Source organism: Scyliorhinus torazame, chromosome 10, assembly GCF_047496885.1.
Source record: "Scyliorhinus torazame isolate Kashiwa2021f chromosome 10, sScyTor2.1, whole genome shotgun sequence".
In the NCBI taxonomy this organism is placed as follows: Eukaryota; Metazoa; Chordata; class Chondrichthyes; order Carcharhiniformes; family Scyliorhinidae; genus Scyliorhinus; species Scyliorhinus torazame.
The window spans coordinates 141,196,782-141,215,432 of record NC_092716.1 but is presented as its reverse complement, the minus strand read 5'-3'; the positions used below and the strand labels follow the sequence as shown (position 1 = coordinate 141,215,432).

The 18,651-nt window shown below is 46.7% G+C and overlaps 1 protein-coding gene across 1 annotated transcript in view; it reads right to left on the bottom strand.

Moving 5' to 3' along the window:
* LOC140430262 (uncharacterized) overlaps window positions 1–18,651 on the bottom strand; it is a 210,357-nt gene that overhangs the window by 25,204 nt on the left and 166,502 nt on the right. Inside the window, exons 35-39 of the mRNA XM_072517687.1 lie at window positions 12,529–12,707; window positions 9,510–9,582; window positions 9,275–9,375; window positions 8,934–8,965; window positions 1,912–2,089 (exon numbers count right to left, since the gene is read on the bottom strand). Of these exons, the coding sequence (XP_072373788.1) occupies window positions 1,912–2,089; window positions 8,934–8,965; window positions 9,275–9,375; window positions 9,510–9,582; window positions 12,529–12,707 (563 nt within the window). The remainder of the gene's footprint in view (window positions 1–1,911; window positions 2,090–8,933; window positions 8,966–9,274; window positions 9,376–9,509; window positions 9,583–12,528; window positions 12,708–18,651) is intronic.

The following is an 18,651-nucleotide window of genomic DNA, read 5'->3' as shown; positions in this document are numbered from 1 at the left end:
TATTTTATTTTATTTCAATTTTAATTGAGATTGAGGGCTTTCTATAATGGGAAACCAATTTGAAACAAGTTTTATGCCCCTGGTTGATAGTTGAAAATCTACTTTCAACTCACAGGTCTGAATTCAAAAAGTTTAATCAACTTTCAGATTAGCTTTGAGTAAAAGAAATCCAAACAAAAGGATGGCAGGTAGAGGAGGAAAGTCGACATTGAGAACCAGATTTTGTCCCCAATGGAGATGTAAATAGGGTTGTGGAATGCTAAATTTAAATTTGTTTGTTGGAAACATTTTCCTCTGCTTTCCCGACCCCACACCATTTTTGTGTGGCCTTTTCACAGCTTATGAGGCCCTTGAGTGCAAAATGCACAAGCATCTATTCCAAGGTCAGGCTCCACATTGTGAGGACCACAGGAAGTTTGTATTTTCTCCTGCACATTAATTTAATGTGATGGTGCGGGTTCTGTAAGTCCTAAACAAAATGCACCTCCATGGAGAGCTCCACTGAAGGAAACCTGCTGAGAATTTGGGAACATTCAGAAAAGTGCAAAATATTTTGAGACCTTCAAATGTAACTATAGGGCAGCACGGTAGCACAGAGTTAGCACTGTTGCTTCACAGCGCCAGGGTCCTGGGTTCAATTCCCGGCTTGGTCACTGTGTGGAGTCTGCATGTTCTCCCTGTGTCTGCGTGGATTTCCTCCGGGTGCTCCGGCTTCCTCCCACAAGCCCTGAAAGACGTGCTGTTAGGTAATTTGGACATTCTGAATTCTCCCTCAGTGAACCCGAACAGGCGCCTGAGTGTGGCGACTACGGGGGTTTTCACAGTAACTTCATTTCAGTGTTAATGTACATCTACTTGTGACAATAAGATGATTATTATTATTGCATTTTGTATAGCAACGCAGCGATTTTTTTAATGCAGTGATTCATCATAGGACCCTGTCCTGCAAAGGTAAATTAACCATTACATTAACTAATATTACTGAAATGCATTATAGCACTTTTTCCAGCGAAAATGTGGCTTGGTTCATTCAAAAATGGAGGAAAGTGTGGAGGTAAACTTTTCTTGTCATGTTTGGTACTGAGATTTAAATGTGCAAACAGTTCTGGCTGTGGAAAACAAAACATTCCCTGCTTTTGACAGGTGAGGAAAATCTCAGGATCTGCCCGCCTCCATTGATTGGTGGGAAATCTGCTTTGAAATGGAGAAGACACCATCTGTTCCTTCAACTTACGGCTTTGGAGTTTAAAGTTAATGTTTTGATAGCTGTGTCTATTATGAATGTTTAGCTGAGTTCCAAAAATATATGGAACACTCAACTCTGATGACAAGTTGTTCAGGCAAATGACTTACAGTTTTATACTCTGCTTTGATATGGTTTTAGAGTTCATGGTTGCTTGTTTACTCAACTTAATTGTCAATTAAAGGATCAACATTTTTTTCAATGGGGAGCAGTTTTTCTGCAGCATCAATGACACACTTTCCAATTAGAGTTTTATTACATTATCACAAGTTTATATGTTTTACACCTGCATTTAAAATAACTCCCGTTACTGTTGTGTGGCTCCTGAGGGCCTGGTGATATTGGGTGAGTGGGCATGGAGGGGCATGGAGGTAGCAATGGGAATCTGAGGGGCCTTGGGGTGGCACAGGGTATCTAAAGGGATATGGAATTAGCATTCTCATCACCGCAGCTCGGCTCACAAACTGCACTGCAAACCCAAAGCCTACTTGAAAAGACATAAATCATTGGCAAAATCACACATGGATCAGAAACACTTTTGCAAAGCCACAAATGTTTTCCCCATACCTACAGGAACATCATGACCTGACTTCTTCTCACTTAAATAGTTTGCCAACACTTGCTATGATACCATGTGAGTTTCTGCAACAAAATAAAAATCAACTTACTACACACAGTTTTTGTACAACAATCATCATTTGGGATTGTTATATTAATATTGATAAATCCTTCTCCTTCACAAGGCATCGTGGGAAAAATAGGGCAATTGTGTGGTTGACAGATGACACGGTGTGTAATTTTGTCGCAGATACAGTCCTGGCAGTTGAATTCAAATCTTTCATCAAACTGTTGAAAAAAATAGAAAAATGATTGATGATTAGATCAAGTAAATTATGATTTCTGAGCATTATCTGGCAGGGGACTGTGCTGAGAAGGGGATATTTTACAATTTCTACAGTCGTAATCCTGACACCATCAGCTGTAGGATAGCTATTTACAATACAGAGTTTGTGAGTAGCTTTAAACTATAATAACAGCACAAAAACACTTTTGTAAAGTGGAAAAGCCCATTGAGGTACATAAGTCTAGGTTTTGCATATATCTCAGTCCAACCTATTTGCCTGAACACCATAATCCTGTGTTCCGCCATTTAAGACGGTTGTAGCTGATCAAATGTTGGCCTCAACTCCACTTTCCTGCCTGTTCCCTATAACCCTTAACTCCCCTGTAATTCAAGAGTCAAACTCAGCCTTGAAAATATTCAATGACTCAAACTCCTCAGCTCCCTGGGGTAGAAAATTCAAAATTTATGACCTAATGAGTGAAGAAATTTCTCCTCATTGCCATCTTAAACAAACAACTCATTATTCTTAAATAATTCTATGTTCCCCAATGAGGAAAAATATCTTCTCAGTATCCACCCTATCAAGCACCCTCAGAATTTCATGGGCGGGATTCTCCGACCCCCCCACCGGGTCGGAGAGTCGCCGGGGGGGGCGGCGTGAATCCCGCTCCCGCTGGCTGCCGAATTCTCCGGCGCCAGGGTTTTGGTGGGGGCGGGAATCGTGCCACGCCGGTCGGGGGCCGTTGGCAGCACCCACCCCGGCGATTCTCCGGCCCGCGATGGGCTGAGTGGCCGCTCAATTTTGGCCGGTCCCGCCAGCGTAAATCACAACAGGTCCTTACCGGTGGGACCTGGTTCCACGGGCGGCCTGCATAGTCCTCGAAAGGGCGCGGGGGATCTGGACCCGGGTGCTCCCACGGTGGCCTGGCCCGCAATCGGGGCCCATCGATCCGCGGGCGAGCCTGTACTGTGGGGGCACTCTTTCCCTCTGCAACGGCCGCTGTCAACCTCCGCAATGGCGGGTGCGGAGAAGAACCCCCCTGCGCATGCACTGGGATGACGCCAGCACACGCTGGTGCTCCCGCGCATGCACCAACTCGCGGCCAGCCAGCGGAGGCCCTTCCGCGCCGGCTGGCGCGGCACCAAACACTCCAGCGCCAGCCTAGCCCCTGAAGGTGTGGAGGATTACGCACCTTTGGGGCGGCCCAATGCCGGAGTGGTTCACACCATCCTCGGCGCTGGAGTGGCCCGCCCCACCGGTTCGCAGAGAATCTCGCCCATGATTTTTCAATAAGATCACCCTTCATTCTTCTGTCAGTATAGATCCAACCTACTCAACAGTTTCTTCATAATACAATCTGAGGAATCAACCTAGTGAATCTGAACTACCTCCAATGCAGGTCTACCTTTTTTAAATAAGGAAACCAAAATTGTTTGCAGTACTCTAGATGTGTCCTCACCAATGCTTTGTACAGTTGTAGCAAGACTTCTCTATTTTTATACTCCATCCTCCTTGCAATAAAAACCAATTCAATTTGGCTTTTTAATTACTTGTCGTATCTACATACTAATTTGTTTTGTTTCATGTACAAAGGCACCTAATATTTTCCCAATCTTCTACCCTACCCTACCAAGAATCATCGCAGTATTGCATGTCTTTTGTTTCAATTTCGTACCATTTTTAACCTTCTTGGTTAGTCACAAATTGTCTATCCTTCTCCCAGAGTTTTTCTTTCTCAATGGAACATAACTCTGTTTAAAATTATAAACTATTTCCTGAAATGTTTGCTACTGTAATCTTACCCTCTATTTTCACAGTCTACTTTAGCCAATACCTTTGTAATTGTCTTTTGTTTATTTGAAGACTCCGGTTTCTCACCCTCAAATTGAATGTGAAATTCTATCTAACGAGCGGTGTTGCCTGGAAGATTCTTTATGTTCAGATTACCAACAAATCCTCCTTTTTACAAATTACCAGTCTATAATAGCTTGGTCTCTAGTTCCCAATGTGTTATCCTATGCAACAGTCCTGAATACACTTCATGAACTCATCCTCAGGGATATTGTTTCACAACTTGATTTGCCCAATCTATATGAAGATTAAAGTTACCCACAATTAATGCAGTGCCTTTCTTACAAGCCCCCATTATTTTGAGATTTATACTTTGTGCTTTGGGGGCTTGTTAGTTCAGTTAACCTGCTGACTGGCGTGTGTTTTCGAATAATGGCAACACCATTGGTTCAATTCCTGTCCTAGCTGAGGTAGACTTGGACTTGGCTCCTCATCCTGTTCCTGAGAGTAGGGGCAATGGCAAACCACCACTGGGGAAAAAAATGTTGTGGATGTGGCTCAGATTGAAGGATTGCAGACAATCAATGTGCCAAGGACCTACTTCACACAGAGCACACAGGAATGAATAAATACCTGTGCTATGGTTTGGCCAGTGTTAGGAAGTTGATAAACTACTCTCACCCGTGATTTATTTCCCTTTCTATTTCTTATCTCCACCCACCAAATTAGAGTCATTACAGCACAGAAGGAGGCCATTCTGTCAGTTGAGTCCATGCCCACTTACTGTAGAGCAATCCAGCCCAATCCCCCATTGCAATTTTCATTCAACTATCTTAATTTTCGGTTCTTTCTCATGTTTCTATACACTGTTCCTTCCTTCCACATTCTGGTTATTGTTAACCATATAGCTTTCCTGTGATATTTCTTTGTCTCCTGTCTTTAACTTTATGGGTGGAATTTTCCCAAAAAATGGCAAAATGTCAGGGGGTCATTCTCCGACCCGGTGGGGGGTCGGAGAATGGCCGTTGGCCACCGTGAATCCCGCCCCTGCCCCCGCCGAAGTCTCCGGTACCGGAGATTGGGCGGGGGCGGGAATCGGGCCGCGCTGGTTGGCGGGACCCCCCGCTCAATTCTCCGGCCCGGATGGGCCGAAGTCCCGCCCAGAAATTGCCTGTCCCGCCAGCGTAAATTAAACCTGGTATTTACCGGCGGGACCAGGCGGCGTGGGCGGGCTCCGGGGTCCTGGGGGGGGGCGCGGGGCGATCTGACCCCGGGGGTTGCCCCCACGGTGGCCTGGCCCGCGATCGGGGCCCACCGATCCGCGGGCGGGCCTGTGCCGTGGGGGCACTCTTTCCCTTCCGCCTCCGCCACGGTCACCACCATGGCGGAGGCGGAAGTGACTCTCCCCACTGCGCATGCGCGGGAAACTTTCAGCGGCCGCTGACGCTCCCGCGCATGCACCGCATTTCCGCGACAGCTGGCGGGGTAACAAACGCCATTTCCGCCAGCTGGCGGGGCGGAAATCCCTCCGGCGTCAGCCTAGTCCCTCAATGTTGGGGCTCGGCCCCCAAAGATACGGAGCATTCCGCACCTTTGGGCCGGCGCGATGCCCGTCTGATTAGCGCTGTTTTTGGCGCCAGTCGGCGGACATCGCGCCGTTGGGGAGAATTTCGCCCCAGGTTCTGGCTGAAAACCGGCATGTTTCTTCCAGAGAAACAGTCAGGTTTTCTCCACAGATCTTCTGACACTTTGTAAAAAAAAACAGGGGGATATGTTTTGTGCTGTTATTCTTGAGGGGCGGGCCTAAAGATGCCAGTAAGCCCGGCTCCACAGAGATCGAGGATGCCCCAATCTCAAAATTAAAAGACAGGTACCCCTCCCCCCACCCCCACAAATATTGTGAAACCCCATCCTGAATCCATCATTTCTGGCAAACTCCCGCCCGGTCCATCATCATCGCTGGAAATCTCCCCCCCCACCGATCCAGCAGCGTTGACGGGAGGCATGGTAGCACAGTGGTTAGCACTGTTGCTCCACAGCACCAATGGATACAGGTTCGATTTCTGGCTTGGGTCACTGTCTGTGCGGAGCCTGTTCGTTCTCCCCGTGTCTGTGTGAGTTCCCTCTGGGAACTCCAGTTTCCTCCCAGAAGTCCCGAAAAATGTGCTATTAGGTCATTTGGACATTCTGAATTCTCCCTCTGTGTACCCAAACAGGCGCTGGAATGTGGCGATGGGAGCTTTTCACAGTAACTTCATTGCAGTGTTAATGTAAGCCTACTTGTGACACTAATAAAGATTATTATTATTCCGCATCACTCCCCCATTAAACATCTCCAGCAATTACACTCCCCCCACATCGTGTCTCCCCTCATTATGGTCCTCGCCCCCATCATGGCTCCTCCTCCTTGCCCAAACCCCTTGCCCTTTGCAGTGCCAGGGGACAGGGCCCTGGCATGTCCCTGACCACCCAAGGGTTACATTGGCCTCCATGCTCCGGCATGGTCACCCCGATTGTTGTAGAGTAGTAGTAATTCGTGCTGGTGGGGAACATATGGCGAATCCAGAAGATAAGTCGTTATGCAGGTTAGACATATTTAAATCTATTTGCGTCGCCGGAGGTTTGGGGGGGGGGGGGGGGTGGAAGATCTCATTTTGAGAACTCCCGGTGCATATGCTATTATGGTCCTCTCGCGAGAGGTAGCGGCCGTAACGGGATTTACATCTGCAGTAAATGGGGCCGGGGAACCGTCCCATATTAATTTCTCATCACTTGTACCCTCTCCCCTCCATCTACTATTTATTTACTCCATTTAAAAAAAAAAATTTAGAGTATCAAATTCCTTTTTTTCCCAATTAACGGACAATTTAGCGTGGCCAATCCACCTACCCAGCACATCTTTTGGGTTGTAGGGGTGAGACCCATGCAGACACAGGGAGAATGTCCAATCTCCACATGGACTACTGTTTCTTTTAAAGCCCTATCTCCAACCCTATTTATTTGATTTGTCAGGATACTAGTCCCAGCATGGCTTAAGAGAAGCCTGTCCCAACTGAACAGATTCCTCTTTCCCCAGTACTGGTGCCTGTGTCTCATGAATTAAAATCCATTTCTGCCACACTAATCTTTGAGCCAAACATTCAACCCTCTGATCCTATTTATTTTATTTCATTTTTCTTGTGGCTCAAGTAGTTATCCATAGATCATTATGTTTTTGGTTTTGCTTTATAATTTAGTCCCGAGCTGCTCATACTCCCTCAGTACAGCCTAGTTTCTTAGTCCCATTTACGCTATTGGTCTCTTCTCACTTAAGTTTCTTATCCAGCCCCAAGGAGGTGCCTTTAGGGTTCGCATCAGACAGGCAAAACAGCCTCTGGACTCATCCCCTCACCTACAGAAAACAGTATCTATCCCCCAAACTATACTGTCCCTGTCACTACTACAGTCCTTTTACTCCCCGAGCTCTACTCCATTCTAGTAGCATGGTACAATGGTCTGTTTGATCATCCACCCTGCAGCACCTGTCCTCGTCCCCACAGGCTCCAAGAATCTCCTACCTGTTAAACAAGGGCTACCTTCTGCATCCATGTAATTGCTTCATTTCTAGTCACACCTCCTTTCCCTGACCATGGATCAAATATAAAGTAATGAACCTTAAACTGCTTCCTGGAGGAGTGTCATGGAAACTTTTTTCCTTTCCTGGTACATTATTGAACCCAGAGTTCAAACTCCATTCATCAACGCTGCAGCAACGTTGCTTGAGTTGCAGACACTTTCTGCAGATGTGGTTGCTGCAAATCACAGTGTGGTGTCCACCAGCTCCCACGTACGACAGCTGCAGCATGCCCTGCCTCCTCTATATTTCATTTAACTGATCAGGTTTCAAGTTTTGAAGTATCACCCAATTTTCTATTTACAGTTTTTAATCAAGGTAATAAATAACCTTGTTTGTAATTTATTAAATTTAATTACATGCTTTAGGCTTTTACTGTAATTTAGTAACCCAAATCCTAATTTAACCCAATGGGCAGAATGTTCTGATCTTTTTGAAGAGTGGTGCAACAGGCAGGAAAAACGGGGTGGGGAGGGGAAGCTGCCGGCCGCAAGGACGGCATCTCACAGTATTTTTCGCCACCCAGTGCAATTAAATGTAAGAGGCAGCTCTCTTGATGCAATGCTGATGGGGTGAGCTCTGATTGTTCTTGCCCTGCAAGCAACTTAGGTTTTTACAAGGTCAAGGGATACCTAATATAAAAAATGAAAATAGAACCCACCACTTCCCCCCAGGAGCTCCCCCCACCCCCAATCAAGGAACCCCTCCTCCCACCACATCAAGAAACCTTCTCCCGTGACTTCCCCACAGCACTCCACCCCCCCCTCCCCCTCCCCCCAACCACGAATCTCCCCCAAGGAAATGGAAGCCCCCATGCAACCCTCCCCCGGCCCCACAGAACATGGCCCTGGCACTGCCCCCAGGCATTGCTGCACAGTGCCAAGGGGCAGTGCTTGGATGCCAGGTGCACGTCCTGGGGGATCTGTCATGATTCATGACAGGGTGAAACAGGTTTGGGGACTATCATGCATAAAGGCCTGAAAAAGATATTTAAATCATTGAAAATGGGATCCCGACTTTCAATGCTGGGGCGGGGGGGGGGGGGGGGGGGGGGGGGGGGCGTGTAACGACAACAGATTGTGGAAATCCTGCCAGCGCAAATCACATTTTCAGCATCTCGTGAGATTCTGCGGCCCTGTCACCATTTACACCTGTGGAAAACTGGGACACAAAATCAGGCCTATGAGTTTATATCTAGTTTTTATCAAGCACCTCTGACCTCTACCTCATCCGACACGTTGTATTTTAGAACTAAATTATTTTAAAGAACTTTAAATAGAACCAGTTAAGCCAGTTTGTGAAATCTTATAGCACACAGTTTAGTTCAAACTGTTACAATGGTCAATTGCCTCTTATCATCAGTCAAGTGGTAAAATAAATGTACTTGAGAAAATAATCATGTAGATATATTACAATGACAGTATAGTTAATAAGTGCATACCTCTTTAGGTAATCCATCAGGTCCAATACATCCTGAAAAAACAAACATGGATTGTTATAACATGGTTTCCTCAGGGTGCTCCGGTTTCCTCCCACAGTCCAAAACTGTGCAGGTTAACTGGGATTAAGGCGATAGAGCGGGGGAGTGGGCCTAGCTAGTGTGCTTTTTCGGATGGTCGGTGCAGACTCGATGGGCCGATTGGCTTTCTTCTGTACTATAGGGATTCTATGAATCACTCTTAAAAATATCCTTGAAAATTACAAAGGGAACAAAAACAATGAGGAAAGACAATCAAAAAAGTGCAAAAAAAAATAAAAATGAGAATGAGCAAGAATATTTACCACATTTATTAACACACAGGTCTGTGTCAGGGCTGAAAAGAGTGGTACCCTCTGGGCAGAAGCATCCTTCTGATAAGTTAAGACCAGTCAAATCTGAATTGCTTTAAAAACATACATATATATTAGCACTGTATAGTAATCATAACTGATGGGAACAAGTAATTTTAAATACATTCAAAACTATTTGGTTTTAAAAATAATACAATATTATTTTCCAGTATTCATCATAACTAACCTTGAAGTGCAAGTATGTTCCCCTTCAAAGTGTTCACATGCTTTGTAAACTTTGTTTAAAGGACAATTATAAGCTGCATTGAAAAATAAGAAATAAATGTTTTTGTCAAATTATTCGTAATGTTACCAATGCATTTTTAATAGAACAGACACTTTCTAAAGATTTAAGGAGTCAATTGGAAGCAGAGTGGAAGTAATCTTGTAAATAGGGGAGATTTCAACAATTGTGTCAAACGCAACTCAGTGTGTGGAGCAGCACAGGTAATTTAGAGATAAGTACCACATTTATTGATTAGTTTTTTAGTGGTTAGCATTCGTGTTTTCAGATTTGCTGAAAAGTTAATTAACCTAGAAGTTAGCGAGAGTCTCCATGGAAATACAGATTAAAAAGTAAGGGGGTTTGAGCATCAGGAAATGAGGTTAAAGAATACTTGTTACTTCAGCGCAAGGGATAGAGTTAAAAGCAAAGTACTGCAGATGCTGGAATCAGAAACACAAACAAAAATGTTGGGAAATCTCAGCAGGTTTGACAGCATCTGTAGAGAGAGAACGGAACTAACATTTCGAGTCTGGATGACACTCAGTCAGGGCTCAGACAAAGAGACACCCAGACTTGAAATGTTATCGATAACGATTCTAACCTCGGGTAACTTTCTGTGTGGAGCTTGCACATTCTCCCCTTGTCTGCGAGAGTTTCCCCCCGGTGCTTTGGTTTCCTCCCACAGTCCAAAGACCCCATTGGAATATTGTGAGCAGTTTTGGGCCCCATATCGAAGGAAGGATGTGCTGGCCTTGGAAAGGCTCCAGAGAAGATTCACAAGAATGATCCCTGGAATGAAGAACTTGTCCTATGAGGAACATTTGAGGACTCTGGGTCTGTACTCGTTGGAGTTTAGAAGGATCAGAGGGGATCTTATTAAAACTTACAAGATACTGCGAGGCCTGGATAGAGTGGATGTGGAGAGGATGTTTCCACGTGTAGGAAAAACTAGAACCAGAAGACACCATCTCAGACTAAAGGGACGATCCTTTAAAACAGAGATGAGGAGAAATTTCTTCAGCCAGAGGATGGTGAATCTGTGGAACTCTTTGCCGCAGAAGGCTGTGGAGGCCAATTCACTGAGTATCTTTAAGACAGAGATAGATCGGTTCTTGATTAATAAGGGGATCAGGGGTTATGGGGAGAAGGCAGGAGAATGAGGATAAGAAAATATCAGCCATGATTGAATGGCGGAGCAGACTCGATGGGCCGAGTGGCCTAATTCTGCTCCTATGTCTTATGGTCTTATGTGCAGGTTAGGTGGATTGGCTATTCTAAATTGCCCCGTCATGTCTAAAGATGTGCAGGTTAGATGGGGCTACAGGGATTAGGCAGGGGAGTGGGTCCAGGTAGGTGCCCTTTCAGAGGGTCGGTGAATGGCTTCCTTCTGCACTGTAGGGATTCTATAACAAGGCAATGGCTCATCTCTGACCTCAACTCCAGCTTGGTATACAATCCAATCCCATATACTTTAATTCCCTTGATGTGGAGATGCCGGCGTTGGACTTAATTCGTCCAACGACGTTGGATTTAATTCCCTTAGTACACCAATAATATTAACCCCTGTTTTGAATATATTGAATGACTGAACATTTGTAGCTCTCTCTGGTAGAGAATGCCAAAGATTAACAAACATTTGAATGCGGAAATTTTTCCTTATTTCAGTCATAAATGGGTCTACCCCTTATTCTCAGACTGTGACCCCAAATTCTAGATTCCTCAGCCAGGGGAAACATTTTCTCAGCATCTGTCTTGCCAAGTCCCTTAATAATTTTATATGTTTCAATGTAATCAATGTAATCACAATTGCATGTAAACTTTTGTTGCGCCCCCTCAAGGGAAGTATTTTCTTCCTTAGGTAAGAAGACCAAAACTGTCCACAGTGCTCAACGTGTGGTCCCACCAGTGCCATGTATAAGGATGGTCAACAAATGCTGATCTAGCCAGCAATGCTCACATCCTGTGAAAGAATATTTAAAACATTATAGCAAGGACTCTTTATTCTTATTGTTCAATCCCTTTGCAGCAACATTTTTTGCTGCACTTGTATGTTTACATTCTGAGATTCATGGACAAGGGCCAGAATTTTTCGTCCGTTCTCCCGACAGGATCTTCCGTTCTCACGGATGGCGCACCCCCTCCGCAGGCTTCCGTCAGCGAGGGGTGCATTCAAAGGGAAGCCTCGTCTCCATCGGCGGAACCAGAAGATCCTGCCTCAGGCTAATAACGGGCTGCTTCCACCGCCGTGCAACACATGGTGGGTTGCGTGGAAAATCTCACCAAAAACACACAGGTTTTCCTGAACGCAAAACATTTCCAGTCTCTCTCCATTCAAAAATAAATTCTGTTTTATACATTTCCGACCAAAGTGTGTAACTTATTACTTTACAACATTGTGTTTGGGTTGCCATGTTTTTGCCAAATCACCCAATCTTTCTACATTCCTTTGCAGCTGCTTTGTATGCTCCTCACTGCTGATTTTCCCACCTAACTTTGTATCATCAGAAAACTTCAATATGTTACATTGAGTCTGCTTATCTAAATCATTAATATAGGTTGTAAGTAGCTGAGACCCAAGTTCTGATCCTTTCAGTACCTAGATAGTTTGTCTGTCAGTTTTCTTTTCATTAACTAATCCTCAATGTATGCTATTACCCACCGATGGTAAGAACCCTAATTCTGTGTGATAACTTCTTATGTGGTGCTTGTTGAATGATTTTTTGAAAATCCAAAAACACTACATTCATTGATGCCTCCTTATCCTTCTTGCTGGTTTCATCCTCAAAAAATAGATTTGTCAAACATAATTCCCTTTCATAAATCTGTGTTGGATATGTTTTAAAAAGAGTAGAATACGTTGATGGGGTTAGATGATGGAGATTTGTGTGGAGCATGAATATCTTCATGGATCTGTTGGACTGATGGACTTGTTGCTGTGCTGTGAATATCATGCAGTATAACGTAATCATGTAATACTTACAACATGCTCCATTTGTGTAACTTCTCCAATCAATGCAGATGCCGTGCGACATGCACACAGTCGCGTAGGTTTGCAAACTCGCACACACCATGGATGTACTTGCCGTTTGACATTCATCACGCACGCATGCCTGATAATAGTGGTCTGGTGAAACCCGATTATGGCACTCTGAAAATAATCTAGAAATAATATAATTCATCATACCTTCAGTGAAACTTTGAAAATGTTTGTCTTTGGTACAAAACATGTTATAATTGCAGAGCAAAGCTCCCAAAGAATTAAGAATTCCTAGTCAAGTACAGAATGGGTTTGAGGCTCAGGAGATTTCTTGCATGGACTCAAAAATCTGCTTCAGTACCAAATATTTTCATTGCACATGTGCATTATTCCCATTTCTTTCCCCCCATTTCATCATGAGACCCACCTTCTACTCACTGGATCCCATTCTTATGAGACTGCCGACCATCCACCTCCACTTGCTGACTCTATGCTCACTGACGTTGCAAATGATTCCCTCTGCTGAAACACTGTGCCTTTCTTTTTCACATCGTGGTCTTTATTCTCATTCTCAAATAATTTATTCTTTACCCCTCTGTCTTTAGAAACTGTCATTACATTTCCACTATCTCGTTAAGGAAATGTGGCATGTCAGCTACGACTCTCACCAACTTTTACAGATGCACAATAGAAAGCATTCTCTCTGGTTGTATCACAACTTGGTATGGATCCTGCTCTGCCCAAGTCCGCAAGAAACTACAAAAGGTTGTGAATGTAGCCCAGTCCATCACGCAAACCAGCCTCCCATCCATTGACTCTGTCTACAATTCCCATTGCCTCGGAAAGGCAACCAGCATAATTAAGGACCCCACACACCCCGGTCATACTCTCTTCCACCTTCTTCCGTCAGGAAAAAGATACAAAAGTTTGAGGTCACGTACCAACCGACTCAAGAACAGCTTCTTCCCTACTGCCATCAGACTTTTGAATGGACCTACCTCGTATTAAGTTGATCTTATCTCTACACCCTAGCTTTGACTGTAACATTACATTCTGTAGTCTCTCCTGCTTTCCCTATGTACTGTATGCGTTGTCTGTATAGCATGCAAGAAACAGGCCGGATTCTCCGGCTGTGTTTGCCCAGTGACCGGAGAATCCCACCTAATACTTTTCATTGTATACTAATACACGTGACGGTAATAAATCAAATCAAATTCTTTTTCAAAGTCCTTGAAAGTTTGATATGTCCCAAACCCTGATCTCCTCTCTAGAATTTCCCTATTTGAAACTCTCTAATCAAATTTCTGCAATCCCTAAAGCAGTAAATTGACCCTAACCAAATCACACACATCTGAGACACCTGTAACCTTAGCCCATTATTGCTCCCCCAGCTCTGCAGTTTTGACATGATCAATCACTCCATCCTCCTGTAAAGTTGAGAAGGTAGCTCCAATTTTCTTGCACTCTTACTAATTGATTCGTAGCCGTAGCTTATTTTCCCACATAGCATGGCACTTCAGAGGTTAGCATGGCACTTCAGAGGTTAGCGTGGCACTTCAGAGGTCAGCATGGCACTTCAGGGGTTAGCATGGCACTTCAGAGGTTAGCGTGGCACTTCAGAGGTTAGCTTGGCACTTCAGGGGTTAGCATGGCACTTCAGAGTTTAGCATGGCACCTGAGAGGTCAGCATGGCACTTCAGGGGTTCACCAAGAATCCATCCACGGACCCTTTCTTTTCTCAGCTACATGCAACACCCTTGCAAAGCCATAGGATCAATTTCCACAAGAATATGCATATATATGAACATCCAGGGGTCAGGGCCTTACAACCAAAACTCTTGATGTTTCCACTGTCTTTGGCACTATCAGACTGCTTGTCTGACGTTAGTCTTGAATGAGCTACAATTTCCTTCAACTAAACACTGGAAAAACTAAATTTTCCCGAAATAGGGCAAGGCGTCAGGTTCTGACTGAAAACCGGCATCTTTCTCCCAGCCAGCCTTTCTCCCCAGATCTTCTGACACTTTGTCAAAAAAAGCAGGGGTGTGTGTTTTGCACCATCATTATAAGTTCATAAGATATAGGGGCAAAATTAGGTTATTTGGCCCATCGAGTCTGCTCTATTCCGCCATTTGATCATTCTAAGGGCTGGGGCCAAAGGCTATGGGCAAATCTGGCTCCACAGAGATCAGGGTGTCTTTTTGAAAGGCCGCCCCAATCCAATCTCAAAGTTAAAAGATAGATACCCGCTCCCCCGCCACAAGGACATCGGGATGCCCCAATCCATCCTTGCCAGCAATTTCCACACCACACCCTCCATTCATTATCACCAGGAATCTCTTCCTCCCTCCCCCCAAATCTATCAGAACTGGCAATTCCCCACCGCCTCCCATTGGGCCCGCCCTGCCCCTGGTCCCCAGCACTTGGCAATGCTGAGTAGGCACAGCCATGGGACATTGCCACTGCTCACGGGCTGCTCTGGCCTCCGCACCACCGGCATGCCATAATAGGATTTGTGCCCTCTGCAACGGGCCCAAAGATTGCGGCCATTCTCTTTTATCCTCACCGTATACTCCTTGGGCCGGAATCGGGAAATGCGATTGGGTGGAAAACCGCGCATCAGCCCAAAATCGAAGTCTGCTCCGGTGCCTTGACAATGGCAAGAATGCATTCAACGGCACACGCTGACTTGGGCATGCAAATTGTACCGTAAATGCCATTGACATATCATTAACGGGATCGACTCGGCAATTTCCGGGCCCCTTGCAATGCTCTGCCTTCGCCAGGAGGAGTTACCAATGGCGGGTTCTTTGTTGTATTTAAAATCATGAAACAGGTGCCATGGTTGCTGAGGGAGAGAGAGGGCACGAAAAGTGATCGCCATAGTGTGCTGCCAGTTGTGCCGCTAGCCGGGGGCTTCTGCCAGGGCCGGGGGAGTAGCAGGCGGTGGTCAGGAGGTTGGCCATAGGGTTGGGGTGGATGGGCATAGATCACAATTGCCGTAGCCTGCATGCCAGCCATGCGATGTGCACACCGCTAACTGCCCACTGTGAACTTAGCGCTACGGGCCGTATGGGTGCCACCCCAGGCCACCCCCCAGATACCCTCTGCCCCATCTGGCCCATCAATGGGATAGGCATTCTCCAGCACAACCAATGCCATTTTCATGGCTGGGTTGAGGGTGTGTGGCGAGTGCAGTGCCGATATGCAGCTCCTGCTTGTCCGGCTCTCGAGTGCCAAAGTCTGACCCCAATGAATCATTCACCAGCGCTCGTTGGAATTGCACTAGTTCCACATGGTGCCTGTTCTAGCCCATTAGGATGTCCTGAATTGCTCTGGGATCTGTGATGCTTTCAGGACTGTAGAACTAACGCGATTCAGTCCCGGCATCAGCACGTAGGGCGGGATTCTGCGATTGCCAATGCTGAAATTGCGTTTGGCGGTTGGCTGAAGAATCCGTTTTTGTGCCAAAATCAGGGGCGGTGCTGTTTTTCAGATGCTCCGCCCCCTCAAAAACAGCGTAAATCGCTGAGTGTGCCGCACGCTGTTGGGACGGCCTCAGGCCGTCACCTGAGGCCCTCGCTCGATGCTCCACCCCAGATGGGCCAACTTCCTGACGGCATTGGTCGCAGGTGCTCATCGTTTTCAGAGACCTCGCGTGGTGGGTGCGTAATCTGTCCAGTGCCGCCGCAGTCAGGGGGAGCCGTTCTGCTGGCCGAGGGGTGGGGGGCTTCGGCAGGGGCTGAGGGGACTCGTGGGGGGTGATGAGGGGATTGCAGAGGGTACTATCTGGCAGACCGGGTCCGTGCGCAGCCGGTGCCATTTAGTATGGTGCGGCTGCCGCAGGTCGCCGCTGTGCGCATGCGGGACCACGAACCCGGAAATCCTCCATCTGTATCTGCAGATAACGTGGCGTGGCTGCCAGCCCCCCACCAGGTGGAGTATCGGTGCGAGGGCGGCACCGACTCTTTGGTCGTAAGACTAGACACATCTCCCTCTTGTAATTGCCACTGTCTCCTTATCAGCCATTTGTTTGACCAAACTTTTGTTCACCACTTCTAGTACCTCCTTCTTTGGTTCAACATTAATTTTTCCATGAGAGATTTGATAAGCACTTAGCGATATATATTATTAGTTAAAGATAAGCACCCCGGTCCCCACCAGATGCAACCTCATACCTTCCACAACATCAGACATCTCTCATCAGATCCCAGGACCACCCAGAGGCAGCTGCCGACCGAGGAAGCGAGGGAAATTCGGCGGTCTGCAGGTGAGACTAAAGCAGCGCGGTTACAAGTCTCCTCTCCCCAGCATACTCCTGGCAAATGTCCAAGCGATCAAAATCAAGCTGGACGCACTTAACGCTAGACTTACCTCTCAGAAGGAGTTAAGGGACTGCTATGTGCTTTGTTTCATGGACACATGGCTCACCCCTGCCTCACCGGACAGTGCCATACAACCTGAAGGCTTCTCAATACACCGGATGGACCGCGTGGCATTATCAGGCAAAGTGAAGGGCGCCTCCTTATCAATTCCTCCTGGTGCTTAGACGTGGCAAACCTGGCGACCTACTGCTCCCCGGACGTGGAATACCTGAAGTTCTGCCTATACTACCTTCCCCGGGGGGTTCACTTCAGCGATTATCACAACGGTCTACATCCCACCTCAGGCAGAGGTGAAGAAGGCGCTTAACGAATTGTACACCGCTATAAATAACAACAAAACTGATCCCCCGGAGACATTGGGCGAAATTCTCCTACCCGCCCCGCCACATTTCTGCCCCGACCGGCCGGCGGGAGTCTCTGTAACACCGGCCGGTCAATGGGGTTTTCCATTATGGGGCAGCCCCACGCCGTCGGGAAACCCCCGGGCGCTGGCAAAACGGAGACTCCCGCCGGCGGAGAATGACGCCCCTTGTTCATCATGGCCCGGGACTTCAATCAGGCCAACCTCAAGAATGTACTGCCAAAATTCCACCAACACATCTCCACATCACCAGGGGCGACAACACTCTCAACCACTGTTACACAAAAATCAAGGGCACCTACCGATCCATCCCCCGACCGCACTTCGGAAAATCAGACCATAAGATGGTGCTCCTTCTCCCGGCATACAAGCAGAAACATAAGCGGTAGAATCTGGTTAAGGTTGTGCAGTGCTGGTCCGAGGCAGCAGAAGAGCTTCTACGTGACTGCTTAGAGTCAGTGAACTGGTCCATATTTAAGAACTCAGCGACCAACATAAACGTGTATGCAACCATCATCACAGACTTAACCAGGCAAGTGTGTAGAAGACTGCGTGCCAAAGGACGTAGTACGTACGTTCCCCAACTAGAAACCATATTAATCAGGATATTGGCTCCCTACTGAAGGCCCGGTCTGAAGCGTTCAAGACAGGTGACGCTGACTTGTACAAGAAATCCAGGTACGATCTCCGCAAAGTCATCAGGGATGCCACGAGACAATATCAGACCAAGTTAGAGTCACAGACTAATGCCACAGACTCTCGTCGGTTGTGGCAAGGCTTAAACAACATAACGGCTTATTAAAGCGAAGCCGAGTAGAATCTCCAGCAGCAGCGCACCCCTCCCCGATGAAACCATCAAACCGTTGTTAACTGGCCAAGCAGCCTCGGACGCACCCATAGCTACCGTCACAGCTGCCGAAGTCAGATCGGCCTTCTTGAAAGTGAACCCTCGGAAGACGACATGTCCTGACAGGGTCCCTGGTCGTGCACTCAGATCCTGCGCGGACCAGCTGGCAGATGTGCTCGCAGACATCTTCTACCTCTCCCTACTACGTTCAGGAGGTCCTCACCTGCTTCAAGAAGAGCTCCATCATACTGGTGCCAAAGAAGAACCAGGCAATGTGCCACAACGACTCTCATCCGGTGGCCTTGACATCAATCATTATGAAGTGCTTTGAGAGGTTGGTCATGGGATACATCAACTCCATACTCCCAGATTGCCTAGGTCCACTGCAATTCGCATACTGCTACAACCGGTCCACAGGAGACGTCATCTCCCTGGAGCATCCCTGGAGCATCTTGCCAACAAGGACTCCTATGTCAGACTCCTATTCATTGACTACAGCTCTGCCTTTAACACCATAATCCCAGCCAAGCTCA